The sequence below is a fragment of the Echeneis naucrates genome, chromosome 15 (genome assembly GCF_900963305.1).
Source record: "Echeneis naucrates chromosome 15, fEcheNa1.1, whole genome shotgun sequence".
In the NCBI taxonomy this organism is placed as follows: Eukaryota; Metazoa; Chordata; class Actinopteri; order Carangiformes; family Echeneidae; genus Echeneis; species Echeneis naucrates.
This window is the reverse complement of record NC_042525.1, coordinates 3,518,926-3,538,396: the sequence shown is the minus strand read 5'-3', so window position 1 is coordinate 3,538,396 and position 19,471 is coordinate 3,518,926. Positions and strand designations below refer to the sequence as shown.

At 41.7% G+C, this 19,471-nt stretch overlaps 1 protein-coding gene across 2 annotated transcripts in view; it reads left to right on the top strand.

The window, feature by feature from the left end:
• macrod2 (mono-ADP ribosylhydrolase 2) overlaps positions 1-19,471 on the top strand; it is a 361,227-nt gene that overhangs the window by 240,132 nt on the left and 101,624 nt on the right. For both annotated transcript variants that reach the window (XM_029520733.1, XM_029520732.1), the window contains exon 6: positions 6,502-6,623. In XM_029520733.1, the coding sequence (XP_029376593.1) occupies positions 6,502-6,623 (122 nt within the window). The remainder of the gene's footprint in view (positions 1-6,501; positions 6,624-19,471) is intronic.

Genomic DNA, 19,471 nt, shown 5'->3' with positions numbered 1-19,471 from the left:
CAGGCTCTGCACTTACAGACGCTGTTATTAGCTCTACATTGGAATGTGTGTTGGATCAGAAACATATATGTTTATGGACGTCTTAAATCCTGTTTTCAGTTCTGAGCTAGAAGTGGCCTACTCCGTTTTTTTTTTTATATGAGAAGGAAAAAATGGAGTGCCATTAATCATATAATCATCGGGTTAAAATGTATCACGATCTTATCGTTTTACTTTGGTGTAGAAATTCTCCATTAACTTATAAAGCCTAAGAAATGAGGAACACACAGAAGTGCATGGCAACCAAACAATTTCAGACACGCAGCCAATCAGGATCTGTGATGTCATCTGTAACTGTAAGAGGCTGAGCAGATGTGGTGGCCAGATTGGGAACATCTCTGACACAGTGACGACGAAGCACTGAGACCCGCCGCAGCGCTCTGAGGCAAGATGCCATCTCTCCATTTTTTTTTTTTTTCTTTTTCTTCATGCACAATTGAACTCTTTGAAGAGACTGTTTCGTGATTGACTAAAGATAGACGAGCCCCCTCACTTCACAATGACTGCCAGTTATTTGCCGTCATGTCGGGATGTGTGGAAGGTGTCATCAATCCAAAGCAGCATGTATGGAAAAGTTAAAAGATTTGTTTTGGCTGGCTGTCAACGCAAATCAGTGTCGAACAAGAAAATTAACTTCCGAACACGTGCGCCATAATAGTGACAACAGATTTTCAACTTTGTACAGCTAAGATTATTAAGATTTCGATGAGTTACTTCATCGCTCTTCAAAAGTGAAAAAGAATAAATAAATCTGATGCCATGATGCTCCAGCCAGCTTCAATTCACAATTCAATTTTCATTAGCGGTCTAATACTCATTGCAATGATGCTTTTAGTGATATTATGCAAACAGCACTTCCTGTTAATGAGGGAGCTATGCATAATCATATTTTTAAAATAATCCCTGTGTTTTTATTGCACTGGCTCACCACGACAAATGAGAATTAGATGGAGAAGGAGCTACCTCTTGACTTAAAAATAATTTCCAAACAGTTCAGCCACCGCAGGGAAATCAAGAGTGCAGTTCGCGCAGCGTCGTAGCTGATTTTCAGCGTCAGAATTAAATTCTCTTACTAAAGCTTTCACAAACTAATAAGCTAACAGTCCACTCTCCATATGAAATCTGGCTTCACCCATAATGGTTGTGACTATGTTTAAATTCGCTTCTGCCTGAATTACTTAATGGGCTGTAAGTTGTTGTTATATGCTTTGTTGATTGAGGCAATTTCTGTGAGCAGAGCAAAATTGTTTTGATTATAATCTGTTGGCACCTCTGAATTATACCAGACTGAGATAAGGCTCTCATATCTACATATCTGTTTGGCGCTCATGATGTTCATACTGCAAAGTTTTGGCAGCAGTGTGAACGTTGAGGAGCAGCAACGCTGTAAACGTGTTCAAGTATTTCCAGCCGTTGGGAATTGTTATTTCATGGAGCAGCTAAAACAGCCTCAAAGTCAGGATGGGCAAGTAAAAATGAAAGATTGATTAGACTGTGGAGTGCTGGTCCCTCTCTGAAATACCACAGCACTTCTCTTCTAAATGAAGTCTAGATATTTCAAAAGCGTTTTTAGTTGCTATGAAAGTGGCGTCTTTGAAGTGAGCATGTCCCCTTGGTAGTTAATCCTCAACTTTCCCAGAGCTGAGGAATATTTTATTAAGGCTCATCTGTGATGTTCACACACTTGCTCTGTAGTTGGTGTGTTACCGGGTCATTTTGTGTCCAGTCCATCCTGAACAGCTCAGACACACTGAAAATCACTTCCTGCTAGTAACATCTCAATCACAGTTTTTAATCTTATATTTTGCTGTAGATTTTGCTCCTGATCTGAGCTTTCACTATCAAATATGTGCCAATATTGAGTCGACATCCGATATTTATATTTTGTTACATAATGCAGCTCTACAGTGCGAACCTGCCCCCTTGCAATTTGAAGAAATATGTCAAGATGTTTAAGACATCTGAATGGATTTGTATTAAGAAAATATGACCTTCATTTAAGCCTTTTAATGATTTCCTATTATTATTATTATTATTATTATGTGTGTATATATATATGTGTGTGTGTGTGTGTGTGTGTGTGTGTGTGTGTGTGTCTTTTTCTGGAAATGATTCAGTTGTGGTTTAGACGTTTTTCTTTTCATCTCCAGCATGAATGAAATACTCCATTACAGTTTTAAAACATCATTATTAGACATAATAATACACATTATCTTAGAAAAGTCTAATTAAATAAGCCTTTATCAGTCTTAATATGATATATTTTTGCACACTAGTTGATGGGAATCTAGTTCTGTTCCCTCCATTACTATCCTGTGAGCTGAATCAAGAATCGGCTCTATGAGTGACAGCTGCGTGACATTGTCCCAAATTACTGACCCAAATTTTTGTCGCAATGTAATGTGTTAAAATTGTGCAGCAATGTCAGTTATTAATATGAATTCTTCTATTCCTGGTGGCTTCGTGTCATGGTTTCTAACATCACGACGGCGCTTAATAATTATCAGGGTTTGGAGAACGCCACCAAGAGGCCTTTTTTCTGGTTTACACAAAGTTTTGTTATCAGTCTGATTTAGGAGGTGTATGTGAGAATTATGTCTTACACTTGCACTTCTGTTGTTATTATAGCACCCTGTACCTGATGGATAAATATTTAATAGCATCTTTGCCTTCATTCAGTTATTTGCCTCATTATTCTCCAGAGTCGGTTGCTGTAACAGAAATATGACGCTCTCTTCTACAGACTAAAGAAAACGCTTATTCACACAAGCTGCTGTTGAGGGTATTCAAACAAACGCTGCACAGACTCTGAATTTGTGTTGTTATAATTATATCCACTAATGCAGTTTCTATGACATCCATAAGCATAAAGCTTCTTATTTTGCTGTGTGTGAATAGGATTTGTGAAAATATGACCAAATAATTTGTTCCTGTGATAGTCCTGAACAAAAAAGAAAAGATTAGAAACACCAATTTTCAGTTGGCTGTGCAGCTTGCTACATGTTTCCCCATTTCAGAGCCCTTTTATTGACTCTTTAGAATTGATGGGAGAAATGTGTGCTAATCAGGACACGTTTGAAGTCCAGAGCAGGCGGTGTAATGCATGCACTGTGGAGCATTTCCTCCATTCGAACCTTAAGATTAAATGAACTGTAAACAATTAAAAGACTCCGCTGCCTCCGTTTTAAATGGTAAATGTAGTTTCCAGCAAAACTGTCCCTGTTAATTGCTCACTGTAACAGAGCAGATAAACACGGAAACACGCTGAGGGACGTAATTTAGTCCCGTTGAAGGTTGAACAGAACGAGCATGTCGACCTCATACAGCAATAGATTTTGTCAGTCAGTGTGAGTCGAGCTGGGTCCTCACACCTTAAACTTTTATACAAAGGAAACATAAAATTAAAAAAGGAATAAACCCGAGGGATTATGCGGTTTTGTTTGTTTTTCCTTGGCAGAGCCTATAGGCTCCCAGGGAAAGGAGACACGGTTTGAATGGCAATCATCAGTCTTTTCTTTTATTAACCTTGTAGCCCTCAGCAAGAGACCACAATAAACAAATCCAGTGGACGTATCTGTGGAGAAGCTGCTCTGGGAGGAAAAAAAAAAAGAATACAACACACACAGACACACACACAAAAAACATTGCTAAGAATTAAGCTCATCAACTACTGATGAAATTGGCAAGGCGAGGGGTGTTGAAGGAAGTGTGAGCAGTGGGGATTGATAAAGAGGAGTTCCTTAATGACAGATTCTGTATGCTCTGTATATGTTCTGCCATGTTGAGTAATTTAGCCTCTGTAGCTCCATCCTGCTTCTTCGTGGATACATTTAAATTCACAGGCTTTTTATTTCCTAATTGTCTGCATGTTTTATTTCATATATTTTTTTTTCCACCAGTGGAGCCCTATTTTACCTTTCTGGTGTGAAATATTGGAGAAATTTCTGATATCGACTGATGAATTTCCTCTCGATGTGCTAAACAAGAGTTTTTCTTTTCACATTTTTCATCGGGACATCTCTCCTGATGTTTCCTACATCCGCTATCATCCCTGCAATCAAGCCCAGCCTCCTGCACTGCAGGAGAACTGCCAGTAATCTTTTCAGCCCCTGCACAATAGAGATTTATGTGCCTCTTGTTCGAAGGTTGGACAGAGATAATGATATACATATGTTGGTATGTGCTTCTCAATAACGCAAAACACTGATACGCAACGTCTGTCAGCTAATGGATTCCAATTATATTAAAAGCTGGGGGTTCTTCCAGGAGAATAACAATGATGATAAAAACCTGTGTTGGATGGAGCTTTTCAAACTCTTATCACAAACAGCATCTTTGGATAATTTATGGATTTAACTGTGTGGTCATAAATAATAATTTTCTGAGTCTCCAAACACTTTGAAAAATCAAGAATTTTTATATATTTAGTGGAAGCTTGATTCTTAAGGCAAGAGTATGCTCAAGGTTAACCTGTCCATAGCTATAGCTAAACACTGACAAGATTAAAGTTGTTGTTATCACCAAACTTATTATTTAAATTTATATTTATGTATCTCTGCGGAGGTCTTGAAAATTATGATTAAAAAATTCCTATGATTTTACAGCAGCTTAATGACCTCCAACAACTCACTGCAAATAATCAGTGACTGTCTGCCTTTCCTTTGAACAAAATAAATACCCCCTTAATTCCTCTTTAAGTCCAAGGGCAGAGAGGTCATTGGTGTCTGCCGAGATACTGGAGCTGCTGGAGGTATTCGAGCTCGACAGCAGCTGACAGTCCTTCCTCTAACATCCCTCCTTAGTTACAAAGTGAGATATGTCTTTCACCTCACAGAAACACAGCTGTATAAATATTTATTTGATGTGGAAGTGGCGAGGATGCGAGCGGAGACATCAGTACTGGTGAGATAAGAACTGTTTAAAATTTCATGAATTCACCAGTAATCTGGTTTTTGGCGCTTATCCACACTCTAATTGGCGGGTTGCCGTTCTTGTAGTGAAAAACTTCATGAATTATGCACGAAAAACAACTTGCCACGTGTCCCATTATAACCACATTGTGCGATGCAATTTTCAGCTTGCTATCCTGGAAAAAGACAATACTTCAGACAGCTCCATTCTCATTACAGCCCAACCTCAGCCTGGCTGGGGATCACTCAGACCCCGCATCTCTTCAATTTCCCAAACACAAAATCTCCCACCTTAAGCAACAGCAGTGAACGCCACTTGATTATATCGGTTCCACATTCATCTTATCACACTGACCCTGACCTGACCAGACAAACAACTGAGAACTAAAGTAGATCTGTAAATGATTTATGGTCAAAGGGAGAAGTAATATAACTTAGACTGATTCTGGGGAAAAGTGAGGCTAAATGTTTCACATTAGAAGTAAAAAAAACAACAACAACAAAAAAACAACAACAAACAAACAAAAAAAGCCCATTATGCTCAAACATGGGTTGTTTTGTCGCCTCCACTGGGACCAGGTGAATCATCTATAGTTGCACTACACGATATTTTACTCCACTGAAATAGTTATGACTTTAATGTGTTGAAGTGCAAATGTTTACATTTCCATAAATACATATTTAATAGCTGCTCAATTGAGATCCACCAGCTGCGACTGCCGACTGAAAATAAAAGCCGTTTGTTTTGGACTCTGTCGTTTTGTAAACAGAAGTCGTGAACTTCATGAGTTAATGGATTCGCAGGATGCTGCTTCAGACTGTAATGAACATTTGGAGGGTTCATCAGCTATATACGTCAAAACATCTTGTACGTATGCAGAGAGAAGGGATGTTCTTGTTTTTGCTTTCCTCCCTTTTACTGTGTTCAGGGATTTTTTTTTCCCCCCCCTGTTGTTAAAAATGATTAATTTCCTTTTCATTGATGCAACAACTTCGAGGGATGCAGTAATTCTTGTGTACTGATTTGTGGCCCGTCCTGTCCAACACTGAGAAGGCCAAGGGTGGTCGGGAAGAATGTGAAAGATTTCTTCCTCTATATTTTCCTGTCATCACTCTTATGATTCAATTAAAAGGCCACATTCCTCAGTCTGGCCCTACCAGACGAGGAGGCCAGTGATTGACAGGTAAAGACATTACTATGTGAAAGGAAAGCGAGTACAATGAGAGATATGAATATTTGAGTAGATGGAATAAAAGAATCTTGTAATTGATTTTCTATCTAAGCTGCCGTTTCATTTACTGAATAAATGATTTCATTTCAGGCCATTGGTTGATCCTGCTGTCCCCTTTGTCTCATTGTGGGGACAAACTTTAGCATGTTTTGTGGTTGATAATGATTTTGCAGAGCCTCAAAACTTCGGCCCGGCTGCTCAGCTGGGTTTGGGCTATCCTCAGGCTGCATAACACAACTGGAAATGCTGCCAACTGTGTAACCTTGCCAGAAGTAGGCCTTGCTGAAATGAGCTTTGTGTGTTGTCTCCCCCCCCGACAGATGTGATCCACACCGTGGGTCCAGTGGCCAGAGGTCATGTGGGCCCTACCGAGACCAACGACCTCACCTCCTGCTACCAGAACTCCCTCAGCCTGATGAAGGAGAACGGCTTGAGAACTGTGGTGAGTACGCACTCATCTGAGGAGAAATTTGTCTTGGTTATGTGCAGCTTGAAAGAAATAATTATATACCGCTGTATTTTTTGTTTGACAGTGAATAACCCTTCAGTGACAAAAGCCGTTTTTGAATTTTTTTTCCAAGAATTGGTAAAAAGTACAAGAACAAAAGGGTTTAGCGTCTTTCATTGTAGATACAGTTCTGAAAAACCTTAATCTTCTTTATTTAAACAAAAGCAAGAGAGAACACAACAAAATGGTAATGTTTCATGTTTGTCAAATGGAGGCTTTTCATGTGGACTACTTTGGCTTGTGATTAAATGAAAAGCAGGTCTACGTATCCACCTCCCCATATTGCCACAGTGATTAACTCTGCTGTCGTCGTTTGGAGGACCATTTTGAGGTTAGGATTCTATGACCTTTCTTAAATTCTGCAGTGGTTTTGATGCGAAAGGGACATTTGTTATTTATTTACTTTTTTCTTTTTTTTTTTACTCAAGAAATTTGCATCCAAGAAGTATTTTCAGATTCTTTTGTACATCTCTGCCACCTCTTCAAGGAGCGTTTTCATCTTTTGTGAAACGGGAAAAGCACACGGTTTGAGCTAATGTGGCTGAATCATAAGGGCTTTGGATGAAACAATAACAACAAAATACCCACAGCTGGCAGCTGGCGATCACTCACACACTCCCAGCTTCTAGTCTGCTCTGGACCATATGTTTTCGGCGTGGTCCACGTGATGTATGGATTTGCTTTGCCCACAGAAGGTAAACAAATCAGTCTCACACCAAATAGCCACAAATCACATTTTCTGCACCAACCTACTGCCAATCAATGGAAGTAGTTATCAATAGAGAGCGGAGACATATTAGGTGAGTGCCAGTTTCAGCAGCAATGAATTTAAGAAAGTTCTGCTCTGGCGGTGACTTATTCTGACAGCAGCAGAAACCTCTAGGTGGGAGGTGAATGGATTTTGAAGCCAAATGACTAAAGCAGTTACGGTAAGTGTTTTGAAGTTATATGAAAATCAGCGGCATACCTGCTGATCTTTAAACTTCCTTCATAACTGTTGCGTCCATTAAGAAATGATGAGCCACAACGATGTTATATAAAGCAGCAGGATGATTTACTCCGGGGGGGCCACAGCTTCACGGGCAGAAGGAAAAACTGAAAACACTGGGCCCCTTCGGGCTTTAGTGCAGAAATAAACCTCCATCTTGTCTTCTGTCCTCCACAAACGCCCCAATCCGTGCCGTGTTTCTGGCACATTACAAAGATTTATTTAGTTTCGGCCCATCTCCTGATTTATTTTTCCAATACTCTATATATTTACAAGAGACTGAGTTTCTGTTTTTACAGGGAGCAGGCTGGATCTTGTCTGATGTATTTATACAGCTGAGAAGGCCTTCAGTGAAAACCATAGTGTTCCACGATTGACTGGTCTGAGCCTAGACATTACATTATCTTAGCCACAGTCCATTTTGTTTCTCCTTGCTGCAAGGACAACAGAAAACCTTTTTACCGCAAGTAAAAGGGAAATAGCTGTTTCTTTCTTCAAGCGAGGATGTGGCCTTGATTTTAGTTTTACTCAAGCCTGCCTCGATATGCAAGACTTACTCGAAGAGAGGCTCTGAGGGCTCTCTAGTTCTATTTCTTTGACAGACAGTCTTGCAGTCTTTCGGTTTGGAGCACAAAGAGTGCAAGTTTTTGGTTAGCTGATCAGCACTAAGCTCATTTTGACTCATCTGAAAAGGCTCTCACTATGAGCTTCGCTGTGTGAGAGAAACAAGAGACCTCACCGAAGAGGGGCACCCCGCCAAGTCGGTCTACAAAGTGGGCAAAAGAGGGGCGCTGCATTTAGGAATCCTAGACAGCTGGCTCACTAATGGGGATTCCAGGGCATTATAGAGGAATAGGAGTCAAAACAAAGCCTAGCACAAAATAAACTTGAGCATGAAAGATTAAAAAGAAGCAGAGCTGGGTAGTTAATCCCCGTTCCTTAGAGCTCAAAGCCAACCTTTAGGCTACCAAGAAGTACAGCCACCACAGTCATCACATCAGAAATCTTCCTGTGACTGTAGCATGTCAAGGCGTAATGTTTACAGGGAATACTACTGAGTTTCAGCCCTGAATTGTGTTTCCTTTACTTAAGAGTAGCTCAGTGTGTATGACTGAACATCTGCCATTATCCCCAGAAGTCAGGAATTTGATAGAAGAGCTTTTCCTGTCCCTAAGTAATGTTGTTGCTGATTTATAGCTCTACTGGGACGGAACCGGGGAAGACAGAAATGTGACTTTCAGACAACCGAAGGCAATTCCTGTCTGAGTTTGGGGGTTGTTTCTGAGTTTCTGTGTTGTGTTCTTACCATAATATAGCAGTCATTTGGAAGTAACAGTTTATTTGAATGTCTATAGGTCCATAAAGTCATGAAACCACCCATGTGTGGCGGCCCAGAAGAGCTTTAGTATGGACTCTGTCTGTATTTGTTTAGGTTTTAGAAGTAATTGGGTTCTTTGTTAAGTTCTCTAAACCGTCCTAGGCCTCTTGTCTGTTTGGATAATGCTCAACGTGGCATTAAATGTCATGAAACTCACATTACCAAGCCCATATTGGCTGAAATGTAAAGGCAGATGTGCACGTTTTGTTTATAGGACTAGCCCAGGCCCACAGGGCGAAACTCTAAGTACGGGAAGCAGTCCGATGCCGGAGTGAGAGATGGCCTTCAGATGAAAAATGACGATCAACCTGAGCCAGGAAACCTGCCGTTTAACCCCTCCACCGAAGTTGAGAGCTATCTGGATCAGTCCAGGCTTTAACACCCTCACTCTGTCTTAGTCGCTGGATAAATATCAGATGGCTGGATGGCCTGCTCAGTTGTGTTTTCCAAATCGTTTGGCTGCAGTGCATGCTGGAAAGCGATAGCGTGCATGTGTGCCCATGTGCATACATACAGTGTCTTTTACGCGAGTCGTCCTTGGGCATATGTGGATATGCTTCTGTTTTGTTTTTTGTTTTGCAATGTTCTCTGCTCATTTCTTCTCTGCCTAGAGGACTCTCATGCCTCAATGCTTTTTTTTTTTTTTTTTTGCGGCTGAAAGAGCAGCAGGCTGTCACGGCTCCCTGGGCTCTGACTGACCACAGCCCACAGTCAGAATGCCAGCATCGCCGGCTGGGCTTTGCAACATCACACAGGGGAGCCGTGGGAGCTGTGCAGCCTGTGAGTAGAGTTGCAGCTCTGGGCTGATGAGCAGCCCGTTGTCAAATAGCCCCCTCCTCTGCTCACTGCTTGTTATACTACAGTATGTTGTGTGCCTTCTAAAGAAGGCTCGGCTGAAGAGCAAAAAAGGGAAATGCAGCTAGAAATATGGATCTTTGGTGGATAATTCTGGGTGTGAATGGCGATAATAACTCAGTCAATAGCAGGAAAATGTTCAAGCAGGTAATCAGTATTTGAGTTAGGACATATTAAAAAAATCAAATCACAGCTGCTGTGATATGTAGACCGCATCATGCTTTTTGCTCTGTGTGGAAACTGCTAATATTTTTGGGGGAAGTTTGCTACTCAGCAGAGGCAACAGAGAGAAAAAAATAATTTGTGTACTTTCATGTGAGGTGGCATGCAGTGTTTAAAACATGCACGTTTTTCACCACCAAGTGAAACCCGATAATCACATTATCTTGTGACTGGAAGAATCACTCCTTGCTTTTGCGATTAGGTTTTTATTTTCTGGTGAAAGACAAATTATTCACCTGCGTGCATGTTCATTTTAACAATGCACTCGCTTTTGCTTTTTTGTGTGTACTGTATCTGTGTACAGTCAGGCCCTGAGGGACCTCTCGTCTCCAAAGAGCTGAAAAGCCACACAGCACATGGATCTGAGGAGTCGGGTAATGCAGGTCCCATGTCTCGGTTAGTCATGGAAGGCTGCTCAGATTCTTCCCTGGAAGCAAGTGCAGCATCTGTCAGGCAGAAAGAGACAGACTGTGCGGACGGAGACGCCACCATCTGGAAGCCATTCAGCCTTAGACTGTATTTCATTTTAGAGACCGTATTAAACAACCCATAGACTGTGACCTTTGGAATGAAAGAGTAGCCATGTTTACCCAAAACATCATTATTGTTTCATTTAATTACCCTTTCTTTTTGAGACTTTGGTTGGTGTCTTGTCGAGACAAAATATCAAAAGTTTCTGTCTCCAGGAGATGTACCATCGAGATACGGCAAGCGGTTTATTTGTTGACTAATGATCTTACGGCCAACTGAGACTCCTTTTTGTTCCTAATTTGACTCTGACAGGCCACAATTTGATGCTCTCCGAAAGTGTCCGACATGAAGCTATTTCTGGCGACGTGCAGTGGGCTGGCAGCTGTCACTGTGGACAGTGACGGGGTCGCAGGCTGTGTTTAGTGGCCTCCTCTCTGACTCCCAGGCATCCCTGGAAGTGTTTTGTAGTCAAAACACACTGGCTTTGAGGAGATCCAGCAGGGAAGCCACAAATTGCCCGTTGAGAAAAATGCTGAAAGCCAAGTGGATTGGAGATGAATGGTGTAGAATGATAGGATTAGCCACCCTTCTCTGTGGGCTCATTCCAAGGCTGCTTGGAGCATTAGTTTCCATTCCTTTTGCCCGGCAGTATTCCCAAAAAGCGTAGCACAGTCCCTATGAGATGATCTGTTTGACATGACAAGGACGGCGAAGAAGAACAAAGGCATGAGCAGCCATGCCCCAAGGTGTCTTTGAGATAGACAACACACTGATCGACTTCAAGCTCGTCTTACATTCCGTTTTGACCCACCAGTTTCAAAAGCATCTCCTCTGTCCTCAGGAATAATATAAGATGTACTATAAATAGCTTTTACTGATCCGCCTTTATCAATGTAGGTCACCGGTGATATCAGAAAATGTGTTGTTTTTTGTTTTTTTGTTTTTTTACTGCTGCTTTTAACTACACTGCGGGTTCTTTGTCATTATTTATACTTCCAAATACTACCAAATAAAACGTAACGACTTTGTACCCCACCCTACTCTGTTTTGGTATGTCAGCTCCCCAAGTGATTAATTAATTCTCATTTATGTACTGAACAGATCATGTGCAAACTTTCCCTCCATCCACTTGTCTCCCCCTTTCTCATAAATTATTGTCCACGAGTGCAAGCGACTCCAGATTTAATTATATAATGGCTGAGAGAAGTATAGAGGCTTGATTGTGCATGTACTTGGCTTCTGATCAGAGCAAAGTAAACTGTGCCATTAACTGGGATAGAAGAATGAGAGGCTCCCCGTGGATCTGCTTACAGAACGCAGTTGGGTCTTTTGTCTCCATATTACATAGTATTTCATTAAATTCCTACTTTGAATTGCTCTGGAGTAGAACTTAATATCTCCTTTTTTATGACAGTGTTTGGTGAACTTAATTTGCAGGTGAACACGAGGTCAACAGCAATTATGTAGTGACATTAATGGCCAAAAAAAAAAAAACAAAAAAAAAACAAAGGCTTTATTGGACCGTATTTCCAAGATTCTACTGAATAGCATCTTCTAGCTGCCTGCCTTCTGCCATATACTTTTGGCTGCTGTGCTATGCTGCATCCGCCTGTGCTTTGTAAAGATAAAACCCCCATATTTCACAGAAGAGTAGGGTGGCTAAATGCTGTGACAAAGAGATAAAACTAAAACTATTTGCCTTTAGTGTCAGGTGAATGTGTTTTTCTTCCACCTGTCTTTTGTCTCACATATAAAAGTGAGCCTATTGGCATATTCTATCCTAGCAAATGTAGTTTATTTCTAAATTAAAAAATCAACCATCACCATCAGGTTGTTCAGTCGGTTCAACGTGGACGTTGTGCTTTGCTCCTTTTTTGTTCCTCTCGTTAAGATGTTAGCATTGTAACAACGTTGAACAGGGGTCTAGTCATTGTGAAATTCAAGAGCAGAATCAGATGCTGAACTCAAACGAGGCGGAAAAAAAATAAAACCACTACAGAGGATTTCACCTGCTGTCATTCCCCAATCGGTAATTAGCTACAATATGTGATTATAACCCGACCCCGTCCGTGGCCGGCAGTTGGCTTTAGCCCATTTCCACATACAGTACCTGCATGCATCGCCAAAGGTTAATTAGACTGAAGCTTTCAAAAGGTCACGTCGCCATTTAAATTAGTCAATGCTATTTGTCTGATCTGAATCATTGGCAACACTGGGACAATTAGATCCAATTATACTGATGGTGCTTGTGGTGGTCTGCCACATAGTCCAAGTTAATGACCATCGGAACCCCAATTACCCCAGCGCCCCGATTCAGAAGGAGCCGACCAGGACGGGAGGAGGATCTTCAGGTTCAGGCCCTGACACATCATCTTCCCTTGACATTCCCCCCCTCACTCCGGGGAAGAACACTGCAGAACTTCACGCGAGGTGAAATATTAGGATATGTAAAATGTGACATTTCCTGCACACCTCAAGAGGGGTAATCACAGTTGATGGGGATTCAAGCAGTAATCTCCAGAGTGTCCATGTGGAGTGGGCCGATGTGAGCATGCCAGTGTCTTGATTACAAGCACAGGAAGCGCATAGCAATCATTGGAAATACAAACCCGCTCTCCCACAAAGGCTGCTCCACCTCCATCCTCTGTGAGGGAAATGGCAGCAGTTTCATTCTAGATTAATGTACTCTGACAATAATAAAGGCTCTTCAAATTATTTAAGTACTAAAGCACAGTCAAGCAGAATGAGAGTCAGGCTCAACACTCACGCTGCTTTCACTTCATCTTTTCTCTCTCCTGCTGTACCTGGCTGTGAGCAGCTCCTGGAGACGGCCCCCTGAATTTCTATGAGGCTCATATTCCTCTGCGGTAACATCTGAGAATAGAGGCGACAGCTCACGCCCAACAGAGGGACTGTCAGAGGAAGTTGTTGATTAAACAGACGTCTTTCCTGCCATTCGCCATGAGACAAGAACACCATAATAAACATGCATTATTTAAGGATACCTGAAGAATGTGGGCAATACAGCAGAACAAAAGGCAGCGCTGTCTATCTTTGTCTCTGCTTCACAACAGGAATGGGAAAGTGATTCATACCAACCTCTTCCTCTGGTTTGACTTCGAGAGAGACAAAAACTTAGGGATCCACACAAGGAAACAGTTGCTTGTGACAATTAGTTCTGATTAGCACCATCTCTTTGGGATAAAGGTGGTGCCGGAATGGGTCCTTTGCAATAAGGCTGATTTTCAAAGGAAGTCTCCGGTCCTCTGCCTGAGGGACGCTACGTTGGCATTGTTTCCAACAAGAGGAGAAACTTCGATATGCGGACGGCAGTGTCTTGTTTGCTTTGAAGCTTTTTCAGCTACACCAATATGTTCGAAGCATCAACAAAAAATAACCTAGTCTTGTGTGTAGTTGTACACCTGAAAGCCTGTTTTCTCCTCTAGAAGACTTGCATCCTTTCAGAGTCGTGCTCGTCGTGCTCATCAAACATTTCCCCACCACCTGATAAATGCTTCTGCTTTGATCTGAGGAGCCGAGCGGGAAAAAAGAGGACGTGAAATACATTACATGCAAAAAAGGCGGCCTCCCTCATAGCTTGACAGTTGTTCCTCAGCTGCGTAAATCTCACAGATACTGTAACAGATTGATGTTTATCCGCGGCGGACGTCTGTGGAATGAGTTCTTGTTTACATCATTACGGTTAATTACCATTCAGATCCAGCCAGCAGCCATACAGCGTACTGTATGTGTGTGTCAGCGCAGCCAGACAGAGTTGTCACACACTCGGCCGTCTCATTACTTATGCAGCACCGTCTCCAGCCTAACGACTCGTGCTGCTGCTCTGGTGTGTTTGGTCATTCTTGGAGTGCCTTCCAGCGGATGGGACTGTCCACACAGCGTATACAAATGAACAGCCCGGGAAAGCCTTCGCGTCTCGTCACGTATCATCCGGTCATCTTCCGGCGTCGCCAATCTTGGTGCCACGTTTCTGTTCTGACACGCTTGGCAGCATTTAACAGTCAGAGATGGACGTTTTAGTTATTATTGATTGGATAGAAATGGCACTGCAGCATCTCCGTGCCACCCTTTGAAGTTGTCGTTACAGGGCGAGGCATGAGAATGATGATGCACCAAGAAAAATAAACAATGTGAAATGATGTGTTTGCACTAATCAGCTCCACTACAAGTGTTGATCAGATTTCTCTCCGTGTGGAGTCCGGGCCCTGGACCTCAAAGAGCCGCTCAGACTTTCATTTTGGGCTTTTTGAAGCGGTGGTGACCTCGCTGGACTCGTGTCTACGAAACTGAAATTTTCTAGTCCATCACAGAGTTCCACCTCACCAAGCTTGCACCCGGGCAGCCTTCAATCATAGTCGCTGGTTGTCCAGGAGTGTTTGGTCGGAGTACAAAGTCTCTCTGTCGTAGTTTGGTACACGGGACCGTCTCTCCTGGCTCTTGTGCTCCACATAAAATGTTTTCATCAGAAGAAATTTGATGCCATCACAGATTACGATCAACGTCATCGAAATAAGAGTTTTTTGGACATTTGCTGCTGTTTGACTGGAAAAGTAGCAATTATGTGCAAGGCACCAAACATGAATATACAGCAGGATATATTGTGTTATCACATTCAGACATACAAATGAATACTCTGTCAGGCTACTAAAGGGATTACTAAATGCACTGCTCCTTTCTCCAAATCTTTTGCTCATACAACAGATATTCAAGGAGATAAAAACAGCAAGAACTATCCTTTGTGCTGTCTCCTTTTCGCTGATAATAATTGCTATCCCCCTTTTAAATGATTCAGGCTTTTTTAATGAAATTTTAACTTCATTAATGGTGTTTTTCAACAGATCCTTCAAACAAAAACAAAGGTTTATTATCATTCTCCATTCATTGGAGACCAGAGCTTCATTGTGATGATAACACAATCAAACACCAGGTTAAGTTTATGGCGAGTTTTGGCATATAAATAAATTGGTTATATTTGGGTTGAAATAAATGCTTGTCAAAGTTAAAGGAATCTTCTTCGTCATGGTTACAGAAGAGACATTTTGAGGTTGTGGAGGAGTCTCGGATACAAAAAACATTAACTATTGAGCTCACATCGGGAACAAGTGAAAGTCATGTTGAACTATCCACCCATCCCGGCCAGCTCCTTTAAGCTCCATTATATTTTATATTACCTATATACGCATCACTTAACTTCCTCCTTTGGTCCCATTATAATTACTAAATGGTTGCTTAACAATAAAACATAATTATGGATTGTAATAAACTGCCTACACAAACGATCTATGGTGTCAGCTTAAAGGACAATGTCATATTTTGTAAGCGGTGATGATTTATTTTGAAGAAAAGAAATAGGGAACAGTCTTTTCTTTTTTTCTCTCCATATCGCCATAAATAAACTTTAGCCCTCTTTCATTTTATTTTGTTGCTGATATTGGGTTCTTTCTAACTTGAATCATTTCGACTTCTTTTTGACTGTCGTTCTCCTTTGTAACTTCTTTCAACAGTGCGATGTAACTATTTCTTGTCGACGCTGAGGTTATCAAGCTTTTCGCTGCAGATTTTCTTCTGATTTTTTCAGAGTGCTTTCCTTACTTTAAAACACACCGAGCACAAGTCTTTCCTTTGTTTTGTTAACGCATTGGTTCCCGTGTGTTTTATCAAAGAGAATGCATAAAGAAGAGAGCTGACAGGCACTGGGAGCCTTGGGAGTGTTTGTAGTTCTTTGTATGGTTCAGAAGTGCACAACTGTGTGTCTACATCCAGGATATATATATAAATTCAAAAAAATGAATATTTATAGTCGTCCCCATCTGCTTGGAACATATTTATGATCGGGGTTGTTTGGTTTGATGACAGCTGACTGGGAACAGTTCATGCTTTGTTGACCAATTCAGCAGTCTGAGAACATCAGGGCAGCCAAGAGACTTCTTAATTCTTTCACTGTATGCACAACTGTACACGAGTTCCAGGCAGTGCCTCCCTCATCATTTTGTTATCAAAACCCCAGCAGTGTCTCCCATCCCACAGGCTTAGGTGAATGATTGTGTGCATTGGCAGACACGCCAGTGTTTATGCTCTCCTACATAATTCTTTAATCATGGCCCTATTACCCCGCACATACACCCAGTTTAGTGCCATTATTATCTCCCAAGGTCACAGCCAATGAGGGCTGATGCACAGTGCCCGGCCTGAGCTGATTGACTCACAGTTTCAAAGTGGCTCGATCTAGGCCTACTCAGCAATTCCGGAGGCAATGCAGCACCTTGCACAGGTTTATGAGAGAAATATATTAGCTCTAACACTGGAGGATTGTCTTTTTTTTTTTCTCCTCACTCTGGAAATTGCCACAAAGGTTTAAGTTGTTTCTTTTTTGGCCCATTGAATGTTGCACTGCATGTACTGGCAGCGCCGTTTGAGTCCAGACTCAGATTATTTTTACAGTATCAGTCATTAGTGTTGTGGATAACTAGTTCTAGCGTGGCTGTTGTGGCTTTGTTGTCAACCTTGTGTATAAAAATTTCCCTGAATGATCGGCACGATGCAAAAAATAAACTATTTCTCTGCAGGCTTGTGTTTGCTATTCGTTTGGTGATTTCATTTGGGAGAGAGGAAGCATTTCGCAGCTGAATAGCCCACAACTGATTTTTAATGTGCAGCTAGTCCTGAAGTTAGACCCCCACCTTGCACAGTTTCTCCCGTTCCAAGTTAATTAAAAATTATACACCATGTTAGTAATAAATCATTATGAAGTAGCCCTACTGAAGTAATCATTTCATGGGGTAATTTAGCAGATTAAACATTTCTTTCATTGTCAACCAGTGACCTTAATATCGTAAATGTCACACTCGCCTTTTATGAATGATACCACAACCGTCAAGACCACGGAGCAGATTTAAATTTAAATCAGCTATTACTGTACCTGTATCTACCTTATTCGTTTCACGTACAGATGAATCTAGAAAGATTTAGTCACCATGCCGCATGCTGAATGAAGTGGCTGCCAGAGCGAACACAGAGTGAATCCTGTTTCATGGGTCGACTTTTCACTCACAGCTTGGAATGCCAGATAACCTCCGAATCTCACTCAGCTTAATATCTAATGTCATATCCATAAACCCCTAGTAATGACAATATGCATGGTATAAAATCTGGGGCTCTCAGTCGTTAAGGTCTAAGCCCCCTCGCAGGAGAGCAAAGATGGAGAACATGCAAAACCAATGTGCATACAGTCTCTTTTAGTCTAGTGTATCTAGTGGGACGCAAAAAGCAAATGTTTAATGTGTGAGTACAGCTCTCAGCACAAAGGTTGACATGGTGGGTAGAGTGCACTTTTTGATCTGGAGAGCATCAAAATCTCTGGAGTATCGCCAGAGGACAATCAATTTGGATATTGAGAAAGCACTTCATCTGATAAATTCCCTTACAGGAAGTTTTCTCTTTTTTTAATCTGGACTCGGCACTGCAAAGTCACTGAGCAATTAAAAAAGCAAGCGCACTACAGGAGTTTCCATTCACCAATGCAGTGAAGAGGCTGTATTATGCAATTGGAGAGGGGTGATGTGAGAGAAGTGCGCACATCAGATCACTGCGGCTTAATCAAGGCCATTGTGGTTCCAAATTCCAAATGTGAAGGCTTAATGGCTCCCAACCTGAGCCCACTTCTGCAACAGTCCTTGGCTTTCGCAGAAAGACGCTAAATCGTAAAGAAATGTGAATGCGTCCGGAATAGAGATGACAGCCCACATGATGTCGTCTTCCCCATGCATCACCTCGAGCCTCTGACTTTCGTTTTAATACATTATTGAGGAAGAAATGTGATCGGAAAACAGCTCCGCTGTTTCCTCTTCTTCTTACTTCTTTTCCTGAATGACAGAATTGTTCTGTTCCATTATTTCAGTCGAATATGAATCCTCTCCTCTCCGATGAAGTGATGCAGTACATTTTTGCTCCAAAAAACATGTGATGTATTTGGTACAGAGAAAATGGTTTTCCAGTTTTAGTAACTAATTAATGCTTTATCAATATTCATGATGAACTCCACATTTAGAAATCTGTAATTAGCTAAATTATCCGCTGGCCATTTGTGAAAATGTTATCCATAGAGCTCAAATCAAACCACAGCAACAACTCAAGTTCCTGACCAGCTGATGCGCTCTACGGTTAGCTGGTTAGTGCCTAGCATGAAAAAACATCTCGTGACACGTAGCCTGCATGGAAGATGGACAGAGCAGGACGCGGTGCCATAATTCAACTTTGCCACCTGGTGATTCCCTCAGTCACCTTCCTGTTTCCTCTCCCTCAGCTCTCAATCAACCTGCAGAGCCTCTGCTGCAGCAAGTCACCATGACCTTGAGTGGCATGCAAACCCCCCCCCCCCCCCCCCCCCCCCTTTTTTTTTTTTTCTGGGATGTTGGTGGGTTTTGGGTCCCTCCTCATTCCTTCTCATTTGGAGCTGCACCTGTGGTCAGACCAAGATAGAACCGCATTTAATGAAAATCACACACAGTCAGAACGTGCGCCGCATTGCATATATGTGTTGTAGTAAAAGTAAAACCAGAACATACATTTGTTTGCTTTAATTGAGATGCAGAGCTGTGTTCAATATTAATATGAGCCATCAAATTTCTTACAGATCAGTCTCCCTTTCCACTTCCATTTTTGCGCCTTAAATCTCTCCCAGTCTTACGTTTTTGTTGTTTTTCTTGAAGTCTAGAGGAGGTGAGGGATTTGTTGTTCTGCTTGGTTGATCATAGATATGCATGGACTGGGACAGACTAGTGCGGCATTGTGGCTCCCTTCAAGGCCCCAGCGTGACAGGGCTGTCGCTACATGAAGGTGACCCTCTCT